Here is a 21,671-nt window from a genome sequence, read left to right on the forward strand (position 1 = left end):
TTGAGACTGTCGTGATGCATCCATTAACCCCTTCTGTGCCGTGGACGTAATGGTTACGTCCAAAGGCACCAGTGCTCATGTGCAGAGGACATAACCATTACGTCCTCGGCACTGAGCTCAGAAGTAGCGCTTCCTTCCCACCCCCCCAAGGCAGGGATGGAAGGGGAAGCCCTTCCACCACCCTTCCCCCCGACCTCCTCAGTGACGTCTGATGACATCAGCACGCATTTGAACCTAGCAAACCTGCAGAGTTTTGAAAACTAGACACCTAGGGGAATCCAAGATGGGGTGACTTGTAGGGCTCTGACCAGGTTCTGTTACCCAGAATCCTTTGCAAACCTCAAAATTTGGCAAAAAAACCCAAAACACTTATTCCTCTCATTTCCGTGACAGAAAGTTCTGGAATCTGAGAGGAGCCACAAATTTCCTTCCACCCAGCGTTTCCCCAAGTCTCCCGATAAAAATGGTACCTCACTTGTGTGGGTTGGCCTAGCGCCCGCGACAGGAAATGGCCCAAAACACAACGTGGACACATCACATTTTTTCATATAAAACAGTGCCTACCTGTAGATTTTGGCCTCTAGCTCAGCGGACCCGGGGAGGCGGGGGGGCAGAAATGGCCTAAAATAAATTTGTTCTCTCTCCCCCCCCCCCCCCCCCCCCCGCCCCCCCACGTGGCCCTTGCCTATGGGGTCTCTCCCCCTGCGTGACATTTGTGCCAAAAAAGAAATCCCCGGTGCCTAGTGGTTTCTGCCCCCTTGGGGGCAGATTGACCTAAAATCGGCCAATCAGCCCCCAAGGGGGGCAGAAATGGTCTCAATACAATTTGCCCCTCAGGGTAGCGACCCTTGCCTAATGGGTCGCTCCCAATCTCTAAAAAAAAAAAACAACAAAAAAACAATTTGCCCTGGCGCCTAGAGGTTTCTGCCCCCCCTGGGGGCAGATCAGCCTAATACCAATAGGCCGATCTGCCCCCAGGGGGGGAGCAGAAATGGCCTGAAATAAATTTGCCCGCCCGCCCCGGGGAGCGACCCTTGCCTACAAGGTCGCTCCCCTTGCGTGACGGCGCAAAAAAAAGATCCCTGGTGCCTAGTGGTTTCTGCCCCCCTTGGGGGCAGATTGACCTACATTCGGCCAATCTGCCCCCAAGGGGGGCAGAAATGGTCTAAATACAATTTGCCCCTCAGGGGAGCGACCCTTGCCTAATGGGTCGCACCCCATCTCTAAAAAAACAAACAAACAAACAAAAAAAACACAACAAAAAAATTTGCCCTGGCGCCTAGAGGTTTCTGCCCCCCCCCTGGGGGCAGATCGGCCTAATACCAATAATACCTAAAATCGGCCGATCTTCCCCCAAAGCAGGCACAAATAGCCTAAATACAATTTGCCCCTCCAGGGGGGAGCAACCCTTGCCTAAGGGGACGCTCCCCATCTGTAAAACACAACAACAACAAAAATCCCTGGTGCCTAGTGGTTTTTGCCCCCCGTGGGGGCAGATCGGCCTAATAAAAATAGGCTGATCTGCCCCCATGGGGGGCAGAAATGCCCTAAAATAAATTTGCCCCCCAGGGGAACGACCCTTGCCTAAGGGGTCGCTCCCCTTACGTGAAAAACAAACTAACAAAAAAAACTCCCTGGTGTCTAGTGGTTTCTGCCCCCATAGGCAGAAATGGCCTAAATTTAATTTGCCCCCTAGGGGAGCGACCCTTGCCTAAGGGGTCGCTCCCCACCTCAAAAAAAAAAACTAAACAACAATTTTTTTTTTTAATCCCTGGTGCCTAGAGGTTTCTGCCCCCGGGGGGGGGCAGAAAGGCCTTAAAAATAAAATGCCCCCCCCGGAAGCGACCCTTGCCCAAGGGGTCGCTCCCTTATGTCAGTTTCAATGATAAAAAAAGACATCCCTGGTGTCTAGTGGGCGTTCCGGCTGCCAAAACGCAGAGAGAGACTTCAAAGGGAAGGAAATACATTTCCTTCCCTTTGAAGCCTCTCTGCCTCCTCCCCGTGATCGGAAGAGAAATGCAAAGCATTTCTCTTCCGATCATCGCGCTGGAAGCTGAGCTTCCAGCGCGATGGGAGGAGGCCCTTTGACAAACAGCGTGCGCTGACGTCACAGGGGTGGTGGCGGTGGAGTCGGAGGTGGAAGGGGAAGGGCTTCCCCTTCCATCCCTGACTTTGGGGGGTGGGGGGGAACCCCTCAGAGGGAGCGCTAGCGCTCCCTCTGGGCTGGGTACCCAGGACGTAATGGTTACGTCCTGGGCACAACAGCACTGTGCCGCAGGACGTAACCATTATGTCCTCGGCACAGAAGGGGTTAATAGTAAAAAGAAAAGATTCCTAAAACACAATTCTTTCAAATGTGCGCTTTTGTTGGTTTGATAAACCTTTTTTGGTTTGCTGTTAAGACAAAATGTGCTCACCATATGGGATCATGTTTTTGAAGTGTTTGTGAGGCATAGTCTGTGACAACACTCTCGCAACCCTTGAAGCCTCTCAGTTGCAGTAATGTGGCATCTCCCACTTTAGCTGAAGGGCGCCACATATCCTGTTTCTACACTTGGGTGGCAGATGTTTTACATATTGGATGACGTAATTTCATACCTACTGCTGGTGTTTATTTCCATGGGTCTTTCTTTGGGCTTGTGTAGGGTAACCACGTACAAACCTTGTGCAATCACATTACCTTTATGTGTCTTTAGCTTTTCTGCAATAATTATAACAGGCTAATATGCCAGTGGCAGTTAGCTGCACCTGAAGCAGGGCTTGCAGTGCCACAGACACTGTCCCATCCCTTCCAGCTTTTCATACACAGTAATGTGGTATCCCCTCCTTTTGCTAATAGGGAGCACATATCCACAACACTAGCAAGTAAAAAAAAAAATATATATATATACACCCACATATAATCTACACCACTCTACATTACTCCACACTAACACATGTAACATCACCCCACACAAACATAGATCAAATAAACAACACATTCAGTATTATTGGATTAACATAAACAGTAAACACTTGGGGCCTGATTTAGATTTTGGAGGGTGGGTTACTCCGTCACAACCGTGACGGATATCCCGTCCGCCAAAATGTAAATCTCAAAGAAAATAATGAAGTAAAATACAGAAAACTAGAAAAAAAAAATCTTCCAAAGGGCTTTGCCAGTGCTTGTTTAATCATTCTGCCATGACATTCAGAAGGAAAATACATGGCTGACAGTCTGCACTGAAAACGTATGGAAAATTATTTCAGTCATGAACATTCTTTAATCTCATTTTCCTGTAGTGCAAGTATATATTAAAGAAGGTGTTCCGGGGTCTGCGCTATTCAATGTTTATTATTTCAACGAAAATATCTACACTGCAGAACTAGGACTACAGGTATGTAACTTCCTTTTCTGAGATTAGACTGAACCATGGAAGATGTCATCGGACTCTCAGATCAATCTCTGTTGGTTCTTCTGTCTGACTAGTCTATTTCTTTCCCGTTCCCTCATGAGGGTGTCTCTTCTACGCCCTTCAAAGTCAACTTGTAAGTAGAAAGAATGTGTGTTCAGTGGAAGAACATTTTGAAGAAATTGGCTATTTTCTTCGAATAGTCTTATCCACCTGCTGCTGGAATGGCAATTGTTCATTAGTTCAACGGTCGATGTCATTTTTTGACTCATTTACTTGAAGTTGTTTTTTGCTAGCTAGTGACTTCAGCACTGCTTACATTTAACAACAGTCCTAACCTTCAGGAATGGCTGCAGTTGAATTTAGGCAAATCAATTTTAAGATTCTCGACTCCTACATGGATTTCACCTTCATAACCCGGTTACTGTTATTGATTTTTGAGCACTGCATTTGCTCCAGGTCTGTTTCCCCCTACTTTTTTTTTTTTTTACTTCCTGACTTGGGCGTTAGGCCTAAGCTGTGATTTACTTTTCATCTCATTAAAGGCATGCCTGTATTGATTAGCATGCACTAACGTCAATATTAGTGGCTTTTGTCTCTCTATTTTTGCCATATAGGGAACCTCCCACAGTTTTCTCAGGGGTTCTGTGGTCCTCCACCATGGAGGAGAGATTAACATGTAGTAATACATGGCAAGAATATCTTTTGGGGAGCAGTAAAGCTTGTAACTAATAAGAGAAAACCGCTGTCATTCTACATGATGAAATGCACTTCTTGTTGAAGACCTCCTGTGTTGTCTTTCTGACTATTTTTCTGAATCTTCCCTTTCGCTCTGCAGGTTTAAAGGAACTTGTCCTGTCGGGTTGTTCCTGGGTTGCTGCCTCCGCCCTCTGCACTGCCAGCTTTCCCTGCATGCGACTGCTGGACCTTCGGTGGCTGGAAGACGTGAAAGATTCCCACCTTAGGGAACTGCTTTCTCCCGCTTCTGACACCAAAGCAGGTCAGTAGGGGGCTGATTTTATTTTGTTTAATTTTTTTTTGTTTTTTTTTTTTTACATTTGCTAATTGTAGCTTTTGAAAACCATGTGAATATTAACTTGAAAGAAATGTTGCATAAAACCAGATAATAATAGAACTGTTGGAAATTTGCCCTTTCTGCAGGGTCACCCTGGATTCTTTTGCTGAACCTTATTTTTGCTGTCTATGGAACCCTGTGTACTTTATGCCTTCTAACCAGTGGTAAAGTGCTTGTGCTCCTCATTTCAGCTTGTTAAACTTTGTATACTCCTGATTGGCATATTTAACTTATCTTTAAGCCCTATATGGTACTAAGGGTGCTTGCAGCTGGTAATTTAAATGTCACAAGTGGACTGCAGCACCCATTGTGCCATCCACTGCAATGACAATGAAAACATGACTGGAGGCCTTCTATCAATAAATTGCTGCACAGGTTTTAACTGCAAATTTCACATGTCAAAATAACCCCTTTTTAATAGGCCTCAAGCTTCCCTTTAAATATTTGTTACCCCTACATAGGCCTAATTGACCACAAGGCAGAGTGCATGGTGTTTGAAAGAAGAACATGTAAATGTTAAATGTGCTCTTTCAGTGACTAATACCTCAAAGCTATTTTCACTGTATTAAGGCTGGCAGTTTCATTGCAAGTCACTGGGATACAATATTAAATACTAATACTGCAGCTTGGAAATGGGACTAGGTAGAAAAATAATTAAACAACTGTTTTTAATACTTACTAAAAATTCAATGCTGAAGTAGGATTTTGTTCTACATAGTACAGAAAAGTAACTTTTATAAAGTTGCTTTTCACTGCCTGAAGTCCCTAGACACTAAATCTGAACTTTGTTCTCCCACTTAGGCCATCTATTAATTACCATTTAAATAGGGGTAGACGAGATAAGAATGTGCTCCTATGACCAAACAATAGGCTGACCTCAGTTGGCAGAGATGACTTGTCTAAAGCCGGCAAAATCTGCAGGGGAGGCTGGGAAGATACTCTTTGGCTTTAAAGTGTCAGGTCCTGCTTGAATATAATATCCAACTTGACAGGCCTGCTGGGGTTTTTCATATCACATTTGAGGGACACTTGTTACAGGGAAATGTTGGCTGACACTTGGGCAGGGCCATTCTTTTGTCCCCCTCTCTTCCTCACATGTTCGGTCCCCATCCACAGTGGACTGTTTTTTAGCATTACAAAGTCACGGCCTGTTTGACAGGACTTCTGTATTTCCATGTAACATTTGAGGTGCTCTTCAAAGGGTGAAGGCCAGCAGCCAGAACAGTTCTTGTGTATTGTAGGAAAGTACCCTCTTTTTGGCATGGGTACCCTCACTTTTTGCCTACTGTCAGTGTGTTTTGACTGTGTTTGCTGGTCTCCTGTAAACCAGGACCCCAGTGACTGTGCTCTTTCCCTCTAAATTTGGTTTCCCCGGACTTAGTAAACCCCACATTCGGCATACTGGGTCCCCCATGTAAGTCTCTAGTATATGTTACCTAGGTACCCAGGGCATTGGTGTACCTGTGGTTCCCCATGGGCTGCAGCATGTATTATGCCACCCATGGGTGCCCATGCCAAATATGTCTGCAGGCCTGCCATTGCAGCCTGTGATAAAAGGTGCATGCACCCTTTCACTACTGGTCACGGTAAGTCGCCCCTATGGCAGACCCTCCTAGCCCAGAGGGCAGGGCTCTGGTACCTGTGAGAGCACCCCTGCATGAGCATAGGTGCCTCTATGAACTCCAGCTCAATTTTCCTGGACTTCGTAAGTGCGGGGAAGCCATTTTACCCATGTACTGGGCACAGGTATCAAACATGTCTGAATCATACCCCAATACTGTTGCCTGTATTGTTTGTATGATTCCATGCACTCTGTGGGCTCCCTAGAGGACCCTCAGCTTTGCTCCTACCAATTTGCAGGGTTTTCCCGGGCAGCCCACGCTGCTGCCATCCTACAAACAGGTTTCTGCTCTCCTGCTGCTTGACCAGCTCAAGCCCAGGAAGGCAAAACAAAGGATTTCCTTTGGGAGTGGGAGGCAACACCCTCTCCCTTTGACAATAGGTGTTGCATGGCTTGGGAAGGGGTAGCCTCCCCAAGCCACTGGTATGCTTTGAAGGGCATATTTGGTGCCCTCCTGCATAAACCGGTTTGCTACAGTCCAGGGACCTGCTGTCTCTGCTCTGGCATGAAAGTGGACAATGGAAAGGGGAGTGACCACTCCCCTGTCTATCACCATCCCAGGGGTGGTGCCCAGAGCTCATCCAGGTGGCCATTTGATTCTGCCATCTTGAATCCAAGGTGGGCAGAGGCCCCTAGAAACAACTGAGTGGCCAGCTCAGGCAAGTGACGTCACCCCCAGCCCCAATAAGCCCCACCCACCCCTCCCTCCTGATTGGTGTTCACACAGCTATGGGACGAAACCCCCGTACTGGGCGATTTCGGGTCTCTCTCTTGGGTGGGTCCTCCGATTCGGTGCACAAGATTCCAGCAGGACTCCTATGCATCGTTTACTTCAACTTCTGACCACCGGGACTGCAACTGGACCCTCCAGGAACTGTAATCCCTTGCCTTACCCTGCAGGTCAGTACCCCTGTGCACTGTGACTCTTGCAGCTACCAAGGCTTGTTGGCTCTTCTTCCAAGGGATTTTCAGATTCTGTGTAGCCCTGGCTTCCAGCATTCTTCCCTGCAAAGAGCAGTCTCCTGCTTGCTGCTCCAGTGACGTGGGACTCCTCTTCAGCTGTACTGAGTGGGCCTCACTGCAACTCATGTGCCTGCTGCCTGTGAGTTGTCTGTGGGGACTTCATCCTCAGCTTCTGACTCTTCACTGCTTAGGGTCACCTGGGAATCCCCTCTGTGGGGAAAGTCCCCCTGCACTTTCCTGGTCTCCGGCAGCGCTGTAAATCTTCATCTGCGACTCTTGCCTTTGCCAAGGCTTGTTGGTGGTTTTTTCACACCGCTGATTGACTGCAACTCTTCTTCTGACGTGGGACATTGACTGCATCACTCCTGGAACTCTTCTCCTGCTCCTGTGCTGCACAGCAGACTCTGTCTTTACCGTCAACCTGGTCCTGCCTTTCCAAAAGGGTGAGTAGTTGCTCCTGCCCCAGCCGGATACTCCGACTCGAACTGGACTTAGTCCTCTTCATTTGAAGGTCCTCTTCTGTCAGGATCCATCTTATGTTTCTTCCAGTCTTGCTTGGGTCTTATACGGTCCTTTTACAAATTTTACCTATGGGTTAGGGGAAAACCCAGGTACTTACCTCTTCTCTCCTGGTTGCTGGGGGGAACCCTGGTACTTACCTTTTGGGGATCCTAGTTCTTCTAGCTTTCCTCTACAGATTCCACTTCCTTGGGTGGGGGGGGGCTGACTTTCGCATTCCACTTACTTAGTATATGGTTTGGCCTCCCTCGAGGACCTCCATTATTTACTGTTATTTCTCTGTTTTCTTTTGCTCTCTATGCCAGTTCCTGACTTCTAATGTGTATGTAATAGTGTGTTTACCTGTTAGTGGAGTATTGCCTATACAGTATTTTAGTATTTGTGTTACCATAATAAAGTTCCTTTGTTTTTGTAACACTGTGTGGTTCTTTCATGTGTGTACGTGGTGTGTGACTACAGTGGTATTGCATAAGCTTTGCATGCCTCCTAGATAAGTCTTGCCTGCCCATCCACAGCTACAGCTAGAGAACCCTGGCTCCCTAGACACTGTCTACACCTCACTAAAAGGGGATACCTGGACCTAGTATAAGATAACATCATAGGTGCTCACCAAACAGGCCTCAAAATCATAAAAATGGTATGCGACCTGCAAGTCGAGTAGCTTGAATAATCTACTCCACCTAACTATAATGTACTTGACCCGGAAAGGGGTCTCAAATTGTGTGATCCTAGGCAAATATTGTGTTTTACAGTCTCCCTTTTCTTCATTCTCACATATGAATGCACCTTCAAATAGGCGAGCTAAGCATTTCTGCTTTAAAGAAATCCTCTTTTGTTAGATTAAATACACTAAACGTTAGCTCCATGTTTAACAAATCTAGCCCACATACAGGGTACACACAATCCATGCATGACATGCCTCTTAGTTTACTAATAGCTTTGCCGTCAGGGCTGGAGTGTTTCACAGTTTGTTTAAACGCTCACTTTTAATAAATATATTACTAAAGCAGATGTGAATGTCGCACTGGTATTTACAGACCGTATATTTCCAGGAAATGTCCAAAAATCTTCCCACTAACTTGCAGCTTTACTGATAAAACTATATAGTGTATTAACAATCATCTATGAAACTTGGGTTTCAGAAAACATTTATCATTTGCACATCACCAAGTAAAGTGTTCTGGCTTTTTTATCCTATTAAAATATTGTTTTCATCACGCAGAAATACAAAAAATGCTCTTTAACTGCTACTGAAATATATTTTGAAATGTTTGTAAAGTTAACTTGGTTATATAAATGTTGTGTGTTAGGAAAAACCTGATACCAACAGCCTTCAATTTCCCATAGGTCAGACAGTTCACCTTACAAAATCCTGGAACTCTGCAGTCACAAGGAAAAGTATTTGCAGTGCAAGAAGACAAACTGACATTAGAACACTGTCTCTGCACATAGAGCAAATGTGAGAAGAATAAGATTTAAAGGCATGTTAATTGCTAATTCAGTTTGTGACTGAACAGGACACCTGTTCTTTGTCCACTCACCAGAAGGGGCAAGCAGGATCTAAAAATAGCTCGACCTCAAAATAAAACTTGCCATAGCGAGTGGTCGAGTAGTTTTCGAGCCCTGCCACATACCAGGCAAGCTTCCTACATGTAGCAAGTCTGGTTGCTAAGGACTCCGATTTGTTCTACCATACTTCGTTTTGGTTGTTATGGGTATGGAGACTGCTGTGTTTTTGTTTTTAGATGCAAGACTGCACTAGGATTACTGTGGTAAACTCCCCTCACATGACTTCAGCCCTTGGAGTCCACGTTTAGTGTGGCCAAAGACCTAAGGGATTAGCCCCAGTAACCGTTGCCCCACTAGTTGTGGCATCGCCAGGGTTCCTTCCCATCCATTAGTGTGTGCCAGGCATAAATGTGGCTACTCTAGGCACCAACTTCAGAATACTCCTCAACCTGTGAAATATCATAAGAGGGCAGAACCTGCTGCCTGAGAAGAGTAGAGAAGGCTGGTTCTGTCCCATCCCCCACCCCTTCCATTGCACCCAGGACAAAGCAGTGGACTCCAAGGGTCATAAACCTGACCACTTGGTAAAGCTAAAGAGACACAGCAAGCCATAAGAGGCCATTTCCTTCAACTGCCTAGCTGGCCAGAGGCAACCTTGCTTGTGCCTCTGCTTGACTTCCTGCAAGTGTCTTGAGTGCCTCCCCTGAATTCCTGGGGGACTTTAGAAGTGTCCTCCCATGGTTGATGGGAAATTAAAGGACTAAAGTCAGAAGGTAAAATCTTTAAATAGAATGAACCTGGCAAGTATTTGCAACTGACACTTCGCTACAGTCCGTGTCAAATCGCTCTTAGGTCCTGTTCTACCATAACCCTTGACTGTCAGTGGCACTTTGTGCTTCTTGACACTGTTTGTACTTAAAAGGTTAAAATATATCTCTGGTTCCCCTTATTGGATGACATTTTGCTGTAATTTTGTTTATATAATAATTATACACTATTTTTCTAAATTGTTTTCTATTTCGACTTTATTACTGTTCAGTATTTGATAAATAATTTACACTGCCTGTAAGTTACGCCTGCCTGCTCTGTGACATAGCTACCAGTATATTGAGCCCAGGATTTGTTGGTGACTTTAGTGGCTCACCCCGACAATGATTATGATGATGACTTGAGGTGGGTACTAAGCCCCTCAGCTAATAACCCTATTTCTCACAAAATTCAATTAAACATTGCTAGCCTATTATCAATGCTATCCCCCTCAACATACTTAGAAACAGTAACATTGGGAACCAGTGGTCATAGGCACCCCCTGCAGTTAACTCCATGTCTTTGTTGCTGCCACCATTCTGAGACTTCAAGCCCAGCTTTTGTCTTCTCTCCTCAAGGGCCAATCTTCTTTCCTTCAAGGCCTGTCTCCCTTCCTCCAGTTCCAGGAGGCTAACTTGGGCCTCAAGGTTCTTTGGCCCCATCTCTTATGTTGTACTTCTTTTGTTACCAGATGTGAAGGTGAGCATCTTTCGGATGATGGGAGCCAATCTGTTGTTGACCCCTTTATCCAGGGACAATTTTTTTGTTTAACAGTGTGTGGGCTTGACAGGCTTCTTCCCAAGCCCTGAGCACTTTTTCTAGGCTCTTTCTTGGTTGAGGCAGCCACTCTCATTTTTCCTATCTCTGCACAGTGTCGTCATTTAGTTCAGTATCAGGGTGACAGTCGATCTTTGTTTCCTAGCTATTTTTGTGACCTTTAGGAATTTTGCAAAAGCTTTGGCCAATTTTTGCCAGCGTATAAACTTAGTCTTAGAAACAGTACTTAGAAGGTCCCATAACTTGGCAGTTTAATTGGAAATTGCGAGAACTTCCTTCTAGGTGTTGACCTGCCGATCTCCAGCTTATTAACTCTACGGTAGTGCCTGACACAAGTTCTTGAGTCCACCGCTAGGCTTCAATGTGAGGAAATGCGGTTTATCATAGGGTGTGGTTGTGCAACCTCATTTTGTAATAAACTCACAAACCTATCTTGGGTTCAGTCAGGCTGGTTTGTAAAACCTTAGCTCAACCATCGGTAGCTATGACTTTGAGCAGTCAGGCTTTAACAAGAGGACAAGTATAAAGTATTTTGAAGTACCAAAACAATTGGTTAAGAAAGAAATGCAACATAAAAGAAATTGGCAACCAGTTTATAAAAAATAGATCTTTCATTATTCATTTTTTGACACCAAAACAAACAAAATCTATTAGAGGGTTTATTGAGATGCAAATCGTAATCTCTGCTTTTTCATTATAATCTGACAAGCATTGGCAAGTACCATAGGTAACTTTTGTAAAGTTGTGTTCAGTTACTCTGGCCCACTTTGGGTGACTGACTCTGGCAGGGGGCGTTTTCACAGGAGCCAGCAGGACAGTTACCTTATAGCCAAAGCAGTTCTCAGTCGAGTTCCAAGCTCTTTGAGCGAACTGCCATAGACCTCAGTGGAGTGATCCTGATGTAAGGGATACAGGATGCTGATCTGCTCGACGTGGTCTTTCTGGGGCCAGCCATCGTTTCACAAACACAGTAGGGTGACTTCGTCCACTGATGTTGATGTCCCTCGAAGTTGCCACTGGTCTCCAGTCACATCGAAACCAGCGTTCCATTTAACTGCGGCCAGTGTCCATCTTGGGTGGTCAAATTTGTTATGGGCATTGTCTGGTTTAATGTAACCATTCTTTTGATACTTTGAAGTACCAACTTTAGTAGCCCCATGCAAAAGTTAGCTCACCTGAGTTGTCTGCATGTAGCCCTGTACTTGCTAAGGGGGCTACTAGCCTTTACACTATAAAAACTGCAATTTGGGGTTTTCACTGTTAGGACCAGTAAAAAAAAAACAATGTCGTACTCTTTAATGTACAGCACCCTTCCTTAGGGCTTGACAGGCCTAACTTAGTTAAAACAAATATAAAAAAAACTAAGCCTGAACTTTGCCAGAAGGTTAAATGGCAAAGTCAAGATAACAGTTTAACACTGCTGTGCCAGACTGCAGTGGCAGGCCATAAAACATGTTTAATTTGTCACATTCACGGTGGCACAATTAATGCTGCAGTCCTTGAGAGAGACACTAATTTACAGGCCCTGTGTAACCCTGGTATGATATACTATGAACTTATAAGTAAGTTAACTTAGCTCTCAGTGCACTTTTAGAGTTGAAAAACCAGCAGCATCAGTCCAAAACTTTGGGGGGGGGGGGAGAGGGTGAACATGCAAAAAGAGGCATTTCCTTATACTATGGTTTTTGTTTGTAACTCGCCAAGGTGTATCTCTTCCAAATCTATGGTCATCAAGAGGTTTCTTTTTGTTAATTGGGGCAAAACATTAATGGACCTGCAGTGTGAGTTTTGTGGTATCTCCAGGAACATATTGTGGAGACCACACACTATCTTAACATTACTGCCATTCCGTGCTCACTCTAGAGTTGATGCCTGAATAAATCACACTTCCTCCAATATCCAATGAAGTCAGTGATCTCCAGCATATTACGTGCCTCCATAGAGAAGCCCAACTCAAATCAGTATGTACTCTTCACTATGTGAAGTAGATTGATAAATCTTTTTTTTGTGGGATTGAGGCAAAGCTTATTACATCTATTAAGGGTGATCATATGTGTGGTGGCAACAAACCCATTAACTTTGTTTGTTTTTTCAGATTCAAATTCTGCAACCATGATGGCGGCCCATCATGTAGCGTAGTCTCCTAGCGAAACATTGTACCAACCACCAGAACAAATGCATTTGATTATTTGTATATTGAAATATACTCAACTATAATCTCATAATCAAACTCCATACTGTGAGATAAGCCTTGCTCTTGATCTTTGTCTTGCATCCTGGTTTACAAGGGAAAGTACTGCTAGTTTTATATTTTTTGTGGATGTCAATCCTGCCCTTGGGAACATTGTTGACTGAGCCTGTTAGAATGTCAAACTTGGCTAACTAAGCAACAACTAACAATTCTCTAAAGATTGTAGCATTAAAATGCATGCCTGTCGGCTTCTGCTGCAGTTAACACCTCATAACTACTATCACAGCTGATCACTAGCAGCCAGGGTGCCTCTTATATTTTATTTTCAGCTTCCTGAAAAATTATGCTCATCATTTAAAACCACATCTGAATTGTGGAATTGTGAGCTTGCTGAGCCAGAACACACAGACACACTGCATCGTAGTGAGTCAGTGTGTGTTTCAAATGAACATCCTCTTTAAGGTTAGTATCTCCTGCAGTTCTCTGCTGGTTTATGCAGCATGAATTTTCTGGAGACTGAACAAAACATAACTGTTGCTGTGGCTGTTGCTGATTGATTGAGAGATTAGACTTCTTGTTGGTGTAAATAAGGATATCTTGAATGACAAAAGCTTAATTAGTATTGTTGCCGTATCTTGACAGAAGAACCAGAAACGATAATTTGCAAAGGTATACTGAGCATAAATTAATTCCTTGTAATAGATGGTCTTCTTGCATCCTGTCTTTGTACGATATTCTATAAACTGTGAACATTTACCATCCAACCCTTCTCTTGTTCTTTTATTGGACAAACAGATCTCCTTGTGGAGTTAGTGTAGGAAACTGACTTTTCATATAGCAGACCAAAAAGTGGTACACTTTGTAAAGAAGTCCAAGCAAACCCCAGAGGTACTACAGAGGCACAAATGACAACCCATGTGTTCTCTTTTGTGGTAGTGTGGGCGAGCAGTTAGGCATATCAGAGAGTAGTGCTAAGCATGTATTACACAGACAGTAAGCAAGACACACTCAAAGAAATAAAACACCTATTTATAAACATAACATACTCTTATAAAAATGTTGATACCAAGATCATTGGAATTTAGTGAGTACTGTTCGAGTTATGAGTTTTTACACTTTTTTCAAAAGTTGAAAGTGCCATTTTTGGGGTGATAATGCTATCCTGTGGGGGAAACATTTACTACATATGGGTACTTAGCAGTGGCTTACAGGAGTCACCTTCTAGAGGTAAGGTAAGTATTGGCATCAAGGCAGCACCAACAGGTAACTTTTCAGTGTCAGGTGCCCTAATGTTATCCTGTGGGAAAATAAACTTCTCTCATAGGGGATTTCCATAAGTCATAAGCACTGAATAGTGCTGCCCACGTGCGGGGTCCCTGGAGCACTTCAAAACATCTTCTGAAGTGGAAGTTTTCACCTTTCTTCAGGAAGGCCTGCAAAGTCACTTAAGAAAAGGACATTTAATGCAGTCTACGTACCTAGGCTATGCTGGCTGAGCTCTTCATCTTAAATCAAAGAAAGGGTCAGCACATTCTAATTTGAGAGTAATTTGTTCACAGAATTAATCCCACTTACAAACCCCTTTTGCATTACAGAGATGAAGGAAAAGGAGGACAGAGTAGCCTCATAGGCTGCCAAACTCAGAGACCCCCAGTAGCCTATCATGCACAGCTGGTGGCATTTGCTTTAGTTCATTTTTCCGGCTCCTGCTGACAGAACCCTGGAGCATTGAGCTCAATCAGTTTTTGTTTCTTACCAGAAAAATTCACTTCTGAATTACAGTGACAACTCTTCCACTCAACGTCTTTCGACTTTCCCCACTTTTTCTGCCATTTTCTGACAGAAATGTGTGTATTTTTTTATTATCAAAAAATGCTATCCTTTTTTGTTAAGTGCCCAGACTGTGGGAGGAAAAAAGGCCAAGTCCAATCCTCATAGTATGTCTTCTCTGTCTTCCAGATACCCACATACATGATACCTGCAAAATTTGTAAGACCTTTACCAGAAGCACCCTACAGGGAGAAGATTCGCCTGGAAAAGAGATGGAAGTTCAAGTCTACAGTCGGGACCTCAGGGCGAGGAGAGGCACAGTCCTCTACCAGGGCTCTGTCATCTGCCTCAGAAGGGCTCTCCAGTCACAAAAAGGCCTGAAAAATGTTGCCGGTCCCTAGCAACGTCAAAGAGGTGCAGCGCTGACCTGTTCACTGTCTTTCCATGGGTCAAAGTCAAAGAGACGACTCGCATCAACGTTGGAGCAAATAAGCTCGGCAGCGACTGCAACACCGTCATTGCACCAAAGAGCATCCTCATCGTGAAGCTTATTGATGGCGATGCTCCGTCACTGCTTGCCATCGAGGTCCTTAAAGTCGTTGACACATCATGGACATTCGAGGGCATGATCCAGATCGATGTCGAGACACACCCGCTCACAGTCAAGACCTCGACTTCGATCACCTACAGGAAGTAGGTCCGCGTCAAGGGAATGAGGAAAGCCTACGTCGATCACCATTTCGGACTCTTCATGAATATAGGAAGCGTGCCGAAAGCGTAGAAGAATCTGCAGTTCACCAGACTGACTATTTGCGCACCTATTCCCATCAAGGAAGGTGCCAGCTGATGTTCCTTCGGTGCCATCTTCTACTCTTCCTCCTCAACAGATTCTTCCACCTCCTACAGCACCGATGCCTTCTCCTATACCACCTCCACTTCCAATGGCCCCTGTAAGCCCCTGTTCCTGGTCTCCTTCAAGACATCATTCAAAGCACTACTCCAGGCATCTTCACCGGAGTTCAAGGCGTACCCCTTCAACGTCGAGACACCATATATATCGTTACAGAAGTTCCCAACCTAGGCACTCCACTGATACTTCCTTCTCAAGTATGGGGAGATATTCAGACTCTCACTGATTCTCCACCTAAACGCGTCTCACCAGTGGATGACATTTTAACTTTCCAGCATGTATTACTGCGAGGTGCAAATAAGTTAAACATTCCAAAGTCTAAGCCTACTTCGACAACATCGGTCATTTTCGAGACATTGCAGCAGAGGTCAACTTCACGCCCTTTGCTACCATCGGTTCCAGGTCTCTTAGAGCCAGCAGTGGACCTCTTCCTAACACCATCATCAATCAAGCATGCATCATCAAGGCTCCAGAAAAAGTATCATCCTCCAGATTAGGATCTGGCCTTCCTATGTACTAACCCAACTCCAGACTCTGTTATGGTAGTGGCCTCGAGAAAGCAGCATGCCACAACCCCTACATCCACAGTTCCACCGGACAAAGAGATCTGAAAGTTAGGAGAAAAGACTACAATACTGCAGCAACCACAATGAAGGTGGCAAGCGCCAATGCCTTATTAGGCAGATATGACAGAGTCCTCTGGGAATCACTACAACAGTTTGTTGACTATCTCCCTAGAGATAAGAGGGGACTTTAATGAGATTTTCAGCAAAGACCTAATGGTATCCAACCAATCATTAATGCAGCTGCAGACTCCTCTCTCCTGGCAGTACTCGGATACTGCCACAGGGTCTCTCTCCAAAGAAATTCCTGGCTCTGGCTCATCTCTCTGAAACCAGAAACTCAACAAGGGATTCTCGGTTTGCCATTTTCTGGTACTACTGTATTTGATTCTCACAAGGATGATGAAATGGCAAGGATGAAAGCAGAGCTAGAGGCATTAAAAGCCATCAGCTTAGAAAAACCAGAATACTTGGAGGAAAACACTTTTAGGCCTTTGCAATGCCATTTCTCTTCAGAGTGTTCAAGCCCCAAGTTGGTATCCGGGTCGCCAACAGTAGAGTACACAATCCCAGCAGCACCAACAACCCTACCAGCCCTATGAGAGGAGATCACAAAATTCCAAGCGGAGGTAGACATCCTTTTACAGAAACCAGCGATAGGGCATGGTCCTCCTCAACGAGGAACTGGGATTTCTTCCAGGTGCTTTCTCACCAAGAAGAAAGACTGGAACAAATTCAGACCCATTCTCGACCTAACACTGACCAACAAGTGGTTTCAGCGAAAAAAAGTCATACTCCAGAAGCTGTCAGTACACCAAATCTACCCTCAGTTACAACTAGGGGATTAGCTGGCCTCCATCGACCTTCAAAATGCATGCTTACATATACAAATAGCAAGGAAGCATCAGAAATTCTTGAGGTTCGTAGTGGGGCACAACCATTATCAATATCAAGTGTTTCCTTTGGCCTCAAGTCACTACCCAAACCCTTCTCCAGATGGATGGCAGTAGTTTCTCCCCTCCTCCGAATACAAACAAAGTATTTGTCTACCCATATCTAGACGATTGGCTAATCAAGGCATCCACGTTTCAAAAGGCTCAATTACACTACAGTTGGACGCCTTGACCTTCAGATCAACTATGCAAAATCACCCTCCATCCAAGTACAAATGATAGAATACTTGGGAGCTTCCATCAACACCCTCACAGCAAGTATATGTCCGCTCGGTGGCATGTGTAGCTGCAGATACACATGCTGTGCATTATCCTGCCATCTGGTGTTAGGCTCGGAGTGTTGCAAGTTGTTTTTCTTCAAAGAAGTCTTTTCGAGTCACGAGACTGAGGGACTCCTCCCTCTCCGCTCCATTGCGCATGGGCGTCGACTCCATCTTAGATTGTTTTCTTTCCGCCATCAGGTTCGGACGTGTTCCTCTTCGCTCCGTATTTCGAATCAGGAAAGTTAGCTAAATATCGAAAATTCGACTGTATTGTTCGCATTCGGTACCAGTTTAGTGTTAGCGTACCGACATCAATAGTAGAAGCGCTCCGGCGGCCCTTCGGGGCTTCCGCACTTCAGCTGAGCCTAGTCGGCCCGACGGCATCCATCGACGAAACTAATGGACCGGACCCCTTTCCGCTTTTGTCCGAAGTGCCACTCGAAGTATCCTTATACAGACCAACACTTGGTCTGTAATCTGTGTTTATCACCAGAACACAGGGAGAATACTTGTGAGGCCTGTCGGGCGTTTCGATCTAAAAAGACCCTACATGATCGAAGAGTGAGAAGACTTCAAATGGCGTCGACACCGAGAAAACAACTCCACGTCGAAGAGGAGGAAAGAATTTCCATCCAGGGGACGGACTCAGACGAATCCGAAAGTGAGCGACCCACGACAATGCAGAAAACAGTGAGTAAAACTGCCCCGTCCAAGACTCACACAAAAATATATAAGGCCAAGGGGATGCCACCGCCAGCAGGCCATGGCTTAACCCATCGAAAAGAAGGTGACCAAACATAGGCACCGAAAAAGGCCAAAGATTTGCCGAAGACATCCGACTCCGGTCAAGATTCAGGCACCGAACGATCTCTGCACCGAGAGTTCGACTCACCCAAGGTGAGAAGTTACGCCGGAACCGAAAAAGACTTTCTTGGAAGCATCGGTACTGAAAAAAGCGGCTTCGGAGCCGAAAAGAAGCTCTTATACAGAAGAGCAAGGACTTTCCAGCCAAATGCATGAAAAACACAGATTTGAGCAGGAAATAAGTATGGGGGAACCAGACCATACGCAAAGGAGGTTGCATATCCAGAAAGAGACTGGAAAAATACAATCTTCCTCCAATCAAAACCAAACGAAAGCTGGCATTTCAAGAGTCAGAAATGCAGCCAAAGGCGAAAGTGACCAGAGATAAAACCCCACCACCAAGGTTTTTGCCACAACATTCACCACAGCTGTCCCCGTTAACAACACCTCCAATGCAGTCACCTACACATACAGGGATGACACAGGATGATCCGGATGCATGGGACTTATATGATGCTCCAGTATCAGACAACAGCCCAGATTGTTACCCAACAAGGCCGTCACCTCCAGAGGACAGTACTGCATATATTCAGGTACTATCAAGGGCAGCTACATTCCACAATGTAGCAATGCATTCAGAGCCAATAGAGGATGATTCCCTGTTTAATACCGTGGCATCCACCCACACTTCCTACCAGAGTCTGCCAATGCTCCCGGGCATGCTCAAGCACGCAAAACAGATATTCCAAGAGCCAGTTAAAGGAAGGATTATCACGCCTAGGGTGGAGAAAAAATACAAGCCTCCCCCAACGGACCCTGTGTTTATAACACAGCAACTTACACCAGACTCGGTGGTTGTAGGAGCAGCAAGAAAGAGGGCAAACTCTCAATCGTCAGGAGACGCTCCACCGCCTGACAAAGAGAGTAGGAAGTTTGATGCAGCGGGCAAACGAGTGGCAGCACAGGCAGCCAATCAATGGCGGATCGCAAACTCACAAGCCCTGCTGGTTTGCTACGACAGGGCACACTGGAACGAGATGCAACACATTATACAGCACTTGCCCAAAGAACTCCAGAAATGTGCCCAACAGGTTGTGGAAGAAGGACCAGCAATATCTAACAACCAAATAAGGTCTGCATTAGATTCGGCAGACACAGCTGCACGAACAGTCAACACTGCGGTAACCATTCGCAGGCATGTATGGTTACGAAACTTGGGATTCAAGCCAGAAATTCAACAAGCTGTGTTAAACATGCCTTTTAACCAGGAACAATTGTTTGGTCCGGAAGTGGACACAACATTGAAAAATCAAAGAAGGACACTGACACGGCCCAAGCCATGGGTGCGCTCTACTCCCCCACAAAGCAGAGGCACATTTAGAAAGCCACAATTTAGAGGGGGGTTTCGAATGCAAACACCAGAGCTTTCCACCTCGCAAACCAGACCTACCTATCAGGGACAATACCAGAGAGGAGGGTTTCGTGGCTCATATAGAGGTGAACAATTCCCAAGAGGAAAGGGAAAATTCCAAACACCTAAGACAAGTCAAACCAAACAGTGACTTCAATGTCACAAACCCCCAACACTTAACACCAGTGGGGGGGAGACTTATCGCATACTACCAAAACTGGACACACATAACTACGGACGCATGGGTCCTAGCCATTATCCAACATGGTTATTGCATAGAATTCATAAATTTCCCGCCAGATGTGCCCCCAAGGGCACACAATATGTCAAAACAACACTTACCCCTTTTACAACTAGAGGTCCAAGCATTGTTACAAAAACGAGCAATAGAGTTAGTACCCAACCATCAGAAAGGAACAGGTGTCTACTCACTATATTTCCTAATTCCAAAAAAGGACAAAACGTTAAGACCTATATTAGACCTCAGAACACTGTATCTCTTCATCAAATCGGATCACTTCCACATGGTAACACTTCAAGACGTGGTTCCCTTACTAAAAAAAAGAGGACTACATGTCAACGTTAGATCTCAAGAATGCCTGCTTTTACATACCCATACATCCTTCTCACAGAAAATACTTAAGGTTTGTAATACACGGCGTGCACTATCAATTCAAAGTGTTACCGTTCGGAATAACAACAGCCCCAAGGGTATTCACAAAATGCCTTGCAGTAGTAGCCGCTCACATAAGGAGACAGCACATGCACTATTCCCATACTTAGACGACTGGCTAATAAAAACCAGCACTCAACAACAGTGTCTTCTTCACACTCAATACGTTATAGAAACTCTACACAAACTAGGATTTTCTATCAATTACCAGAAATCATATCTGCAGCCATCCCAAATACAACAATACTTGGGAGCAACACTCAACACACAAAAAGCGATTGCTACTCCAAGTCCACAAAGGGTCCAAGCGTTCCAAAATATAACATCAAACATACAGCCAAACCAACACTACCAAGTAAGGTTTGTAATGAAACTTCTAGGCATGATGTCTTCATGCATAGCCATTGTCCCAAACGCGTGATTACACATGCGTCTCTTACAACAGTGCCTAGCAAAACAATGGACACAAGCACAGGGTCAACTCCAAGATCTAGTGTTGGTAGACCGCAAGACACACTTCTCGCTTCAATGATGGAACCCTATAAATTTAAACCAAGGGCGGCCATTCCAGGACCCAGTACCTCAACACGTGATCACAACAGATGCTTCCATGATAGGGTGGGGAGCACACCTCAACCAGCACAGCATACGGGGACAATGGGACAATCAATAAAAACAACTCCACATAAATCATTTAGAACTGTTGGCAGTGTTTCTAGCATTAAAAGCATTTCAACCACTAATAGCCCACAAACACATTCTTGTCAAGACTGACAATAATGTATTATCTCAACAAACAAGGAGGGACACACTCGTTACAACTGTGTCTCCTAGCACAAAAGATTTGGCATTGGGCAATTCACAATCGCATTCACCTGATAGCACAATACATACCATGCATTCAGAACCAGTTGACCGACAATCTCAGTCGAGATCACCAACAAACGCACAAATGGGAAATTCATCCCCGGATCCTACAAGATTACTTCCTACGCTGGGGAACACCACAAATAGACCTATTCGCAACAAAAGAAAACGCAAAATGCCAAAACTTCGCATCCAGTTACCCACACCCTCAGTCCAAGGGCAATGCACTATGGATCAGTTGGTCAGGGATATTTGCTTACGCTTTTCCCCCTCTCCCACTCATTCCTTATCTGGTAAACAAACTAAGCCAAAACAAACTCAAACTAATACTCATAGCACCAACTTGGGCTCGCCAACCTTGGTACACAACACTGCTGGACTTATCAGTAGTACCTCGCATCAAATTACCAAACAGGCCAGATCTGTTAAAGCAACACAAACAACAGATCAGACACCCGAATCCAGTATCGCTCAATCTAGCAATCTGGCTTCTGAAGTCTTAGAATTTGGACACTTAGACCTTACACAAGAATGTATGGAGGTCATTAAACAAGCTAGAAAACCCACTACAAGACATTGTTACGCAAACAAATGGAAAAGATT

The 21,671-nt window shown here is 44.9% G+C and overlaps 1 protein-coding gene across 3 annotated transcripts in view; it reads left to right on the plus strand.

Moving 5' to 3' along the window:
* Positions 1–21,671, plus strand: part of FBXL19 (F-box and leucine rich repeat protein 19) — a 388,122-nt gene that overhangs the window by 254,799 nt on the left and 111,652 nt on the right. For all 3 annotated transcript variants that reach the window (XM_069244160.1, XM_069244159.1, XM_069244161.1), the window contains one exon: positions 4,231–4,392. In XM_069244160.1, coding sequence (XP_069100261.1) covers positions 4,231–4,392 — 162 coding nt within the window. The remainder of the gene's footprint in view (positions 1–4,230; positions 4,393–21,671) is intronic.

This window comes from Pleurodeles waltl, chromosome 7 (genome assembly GCF_031143425.1).
Source record: "Pleurodeles waltl isolate 20211129_DDA chromosome 7, aPleWal1.hap1.20221129, whole genome shotgun sequence".
Taxonomy (NCBI): Eukaryota; Metazoa; Chordata; class Amphibia; order Caudata; family Salamandridae; genus Pleurodeles; species Pleurodeles waltl.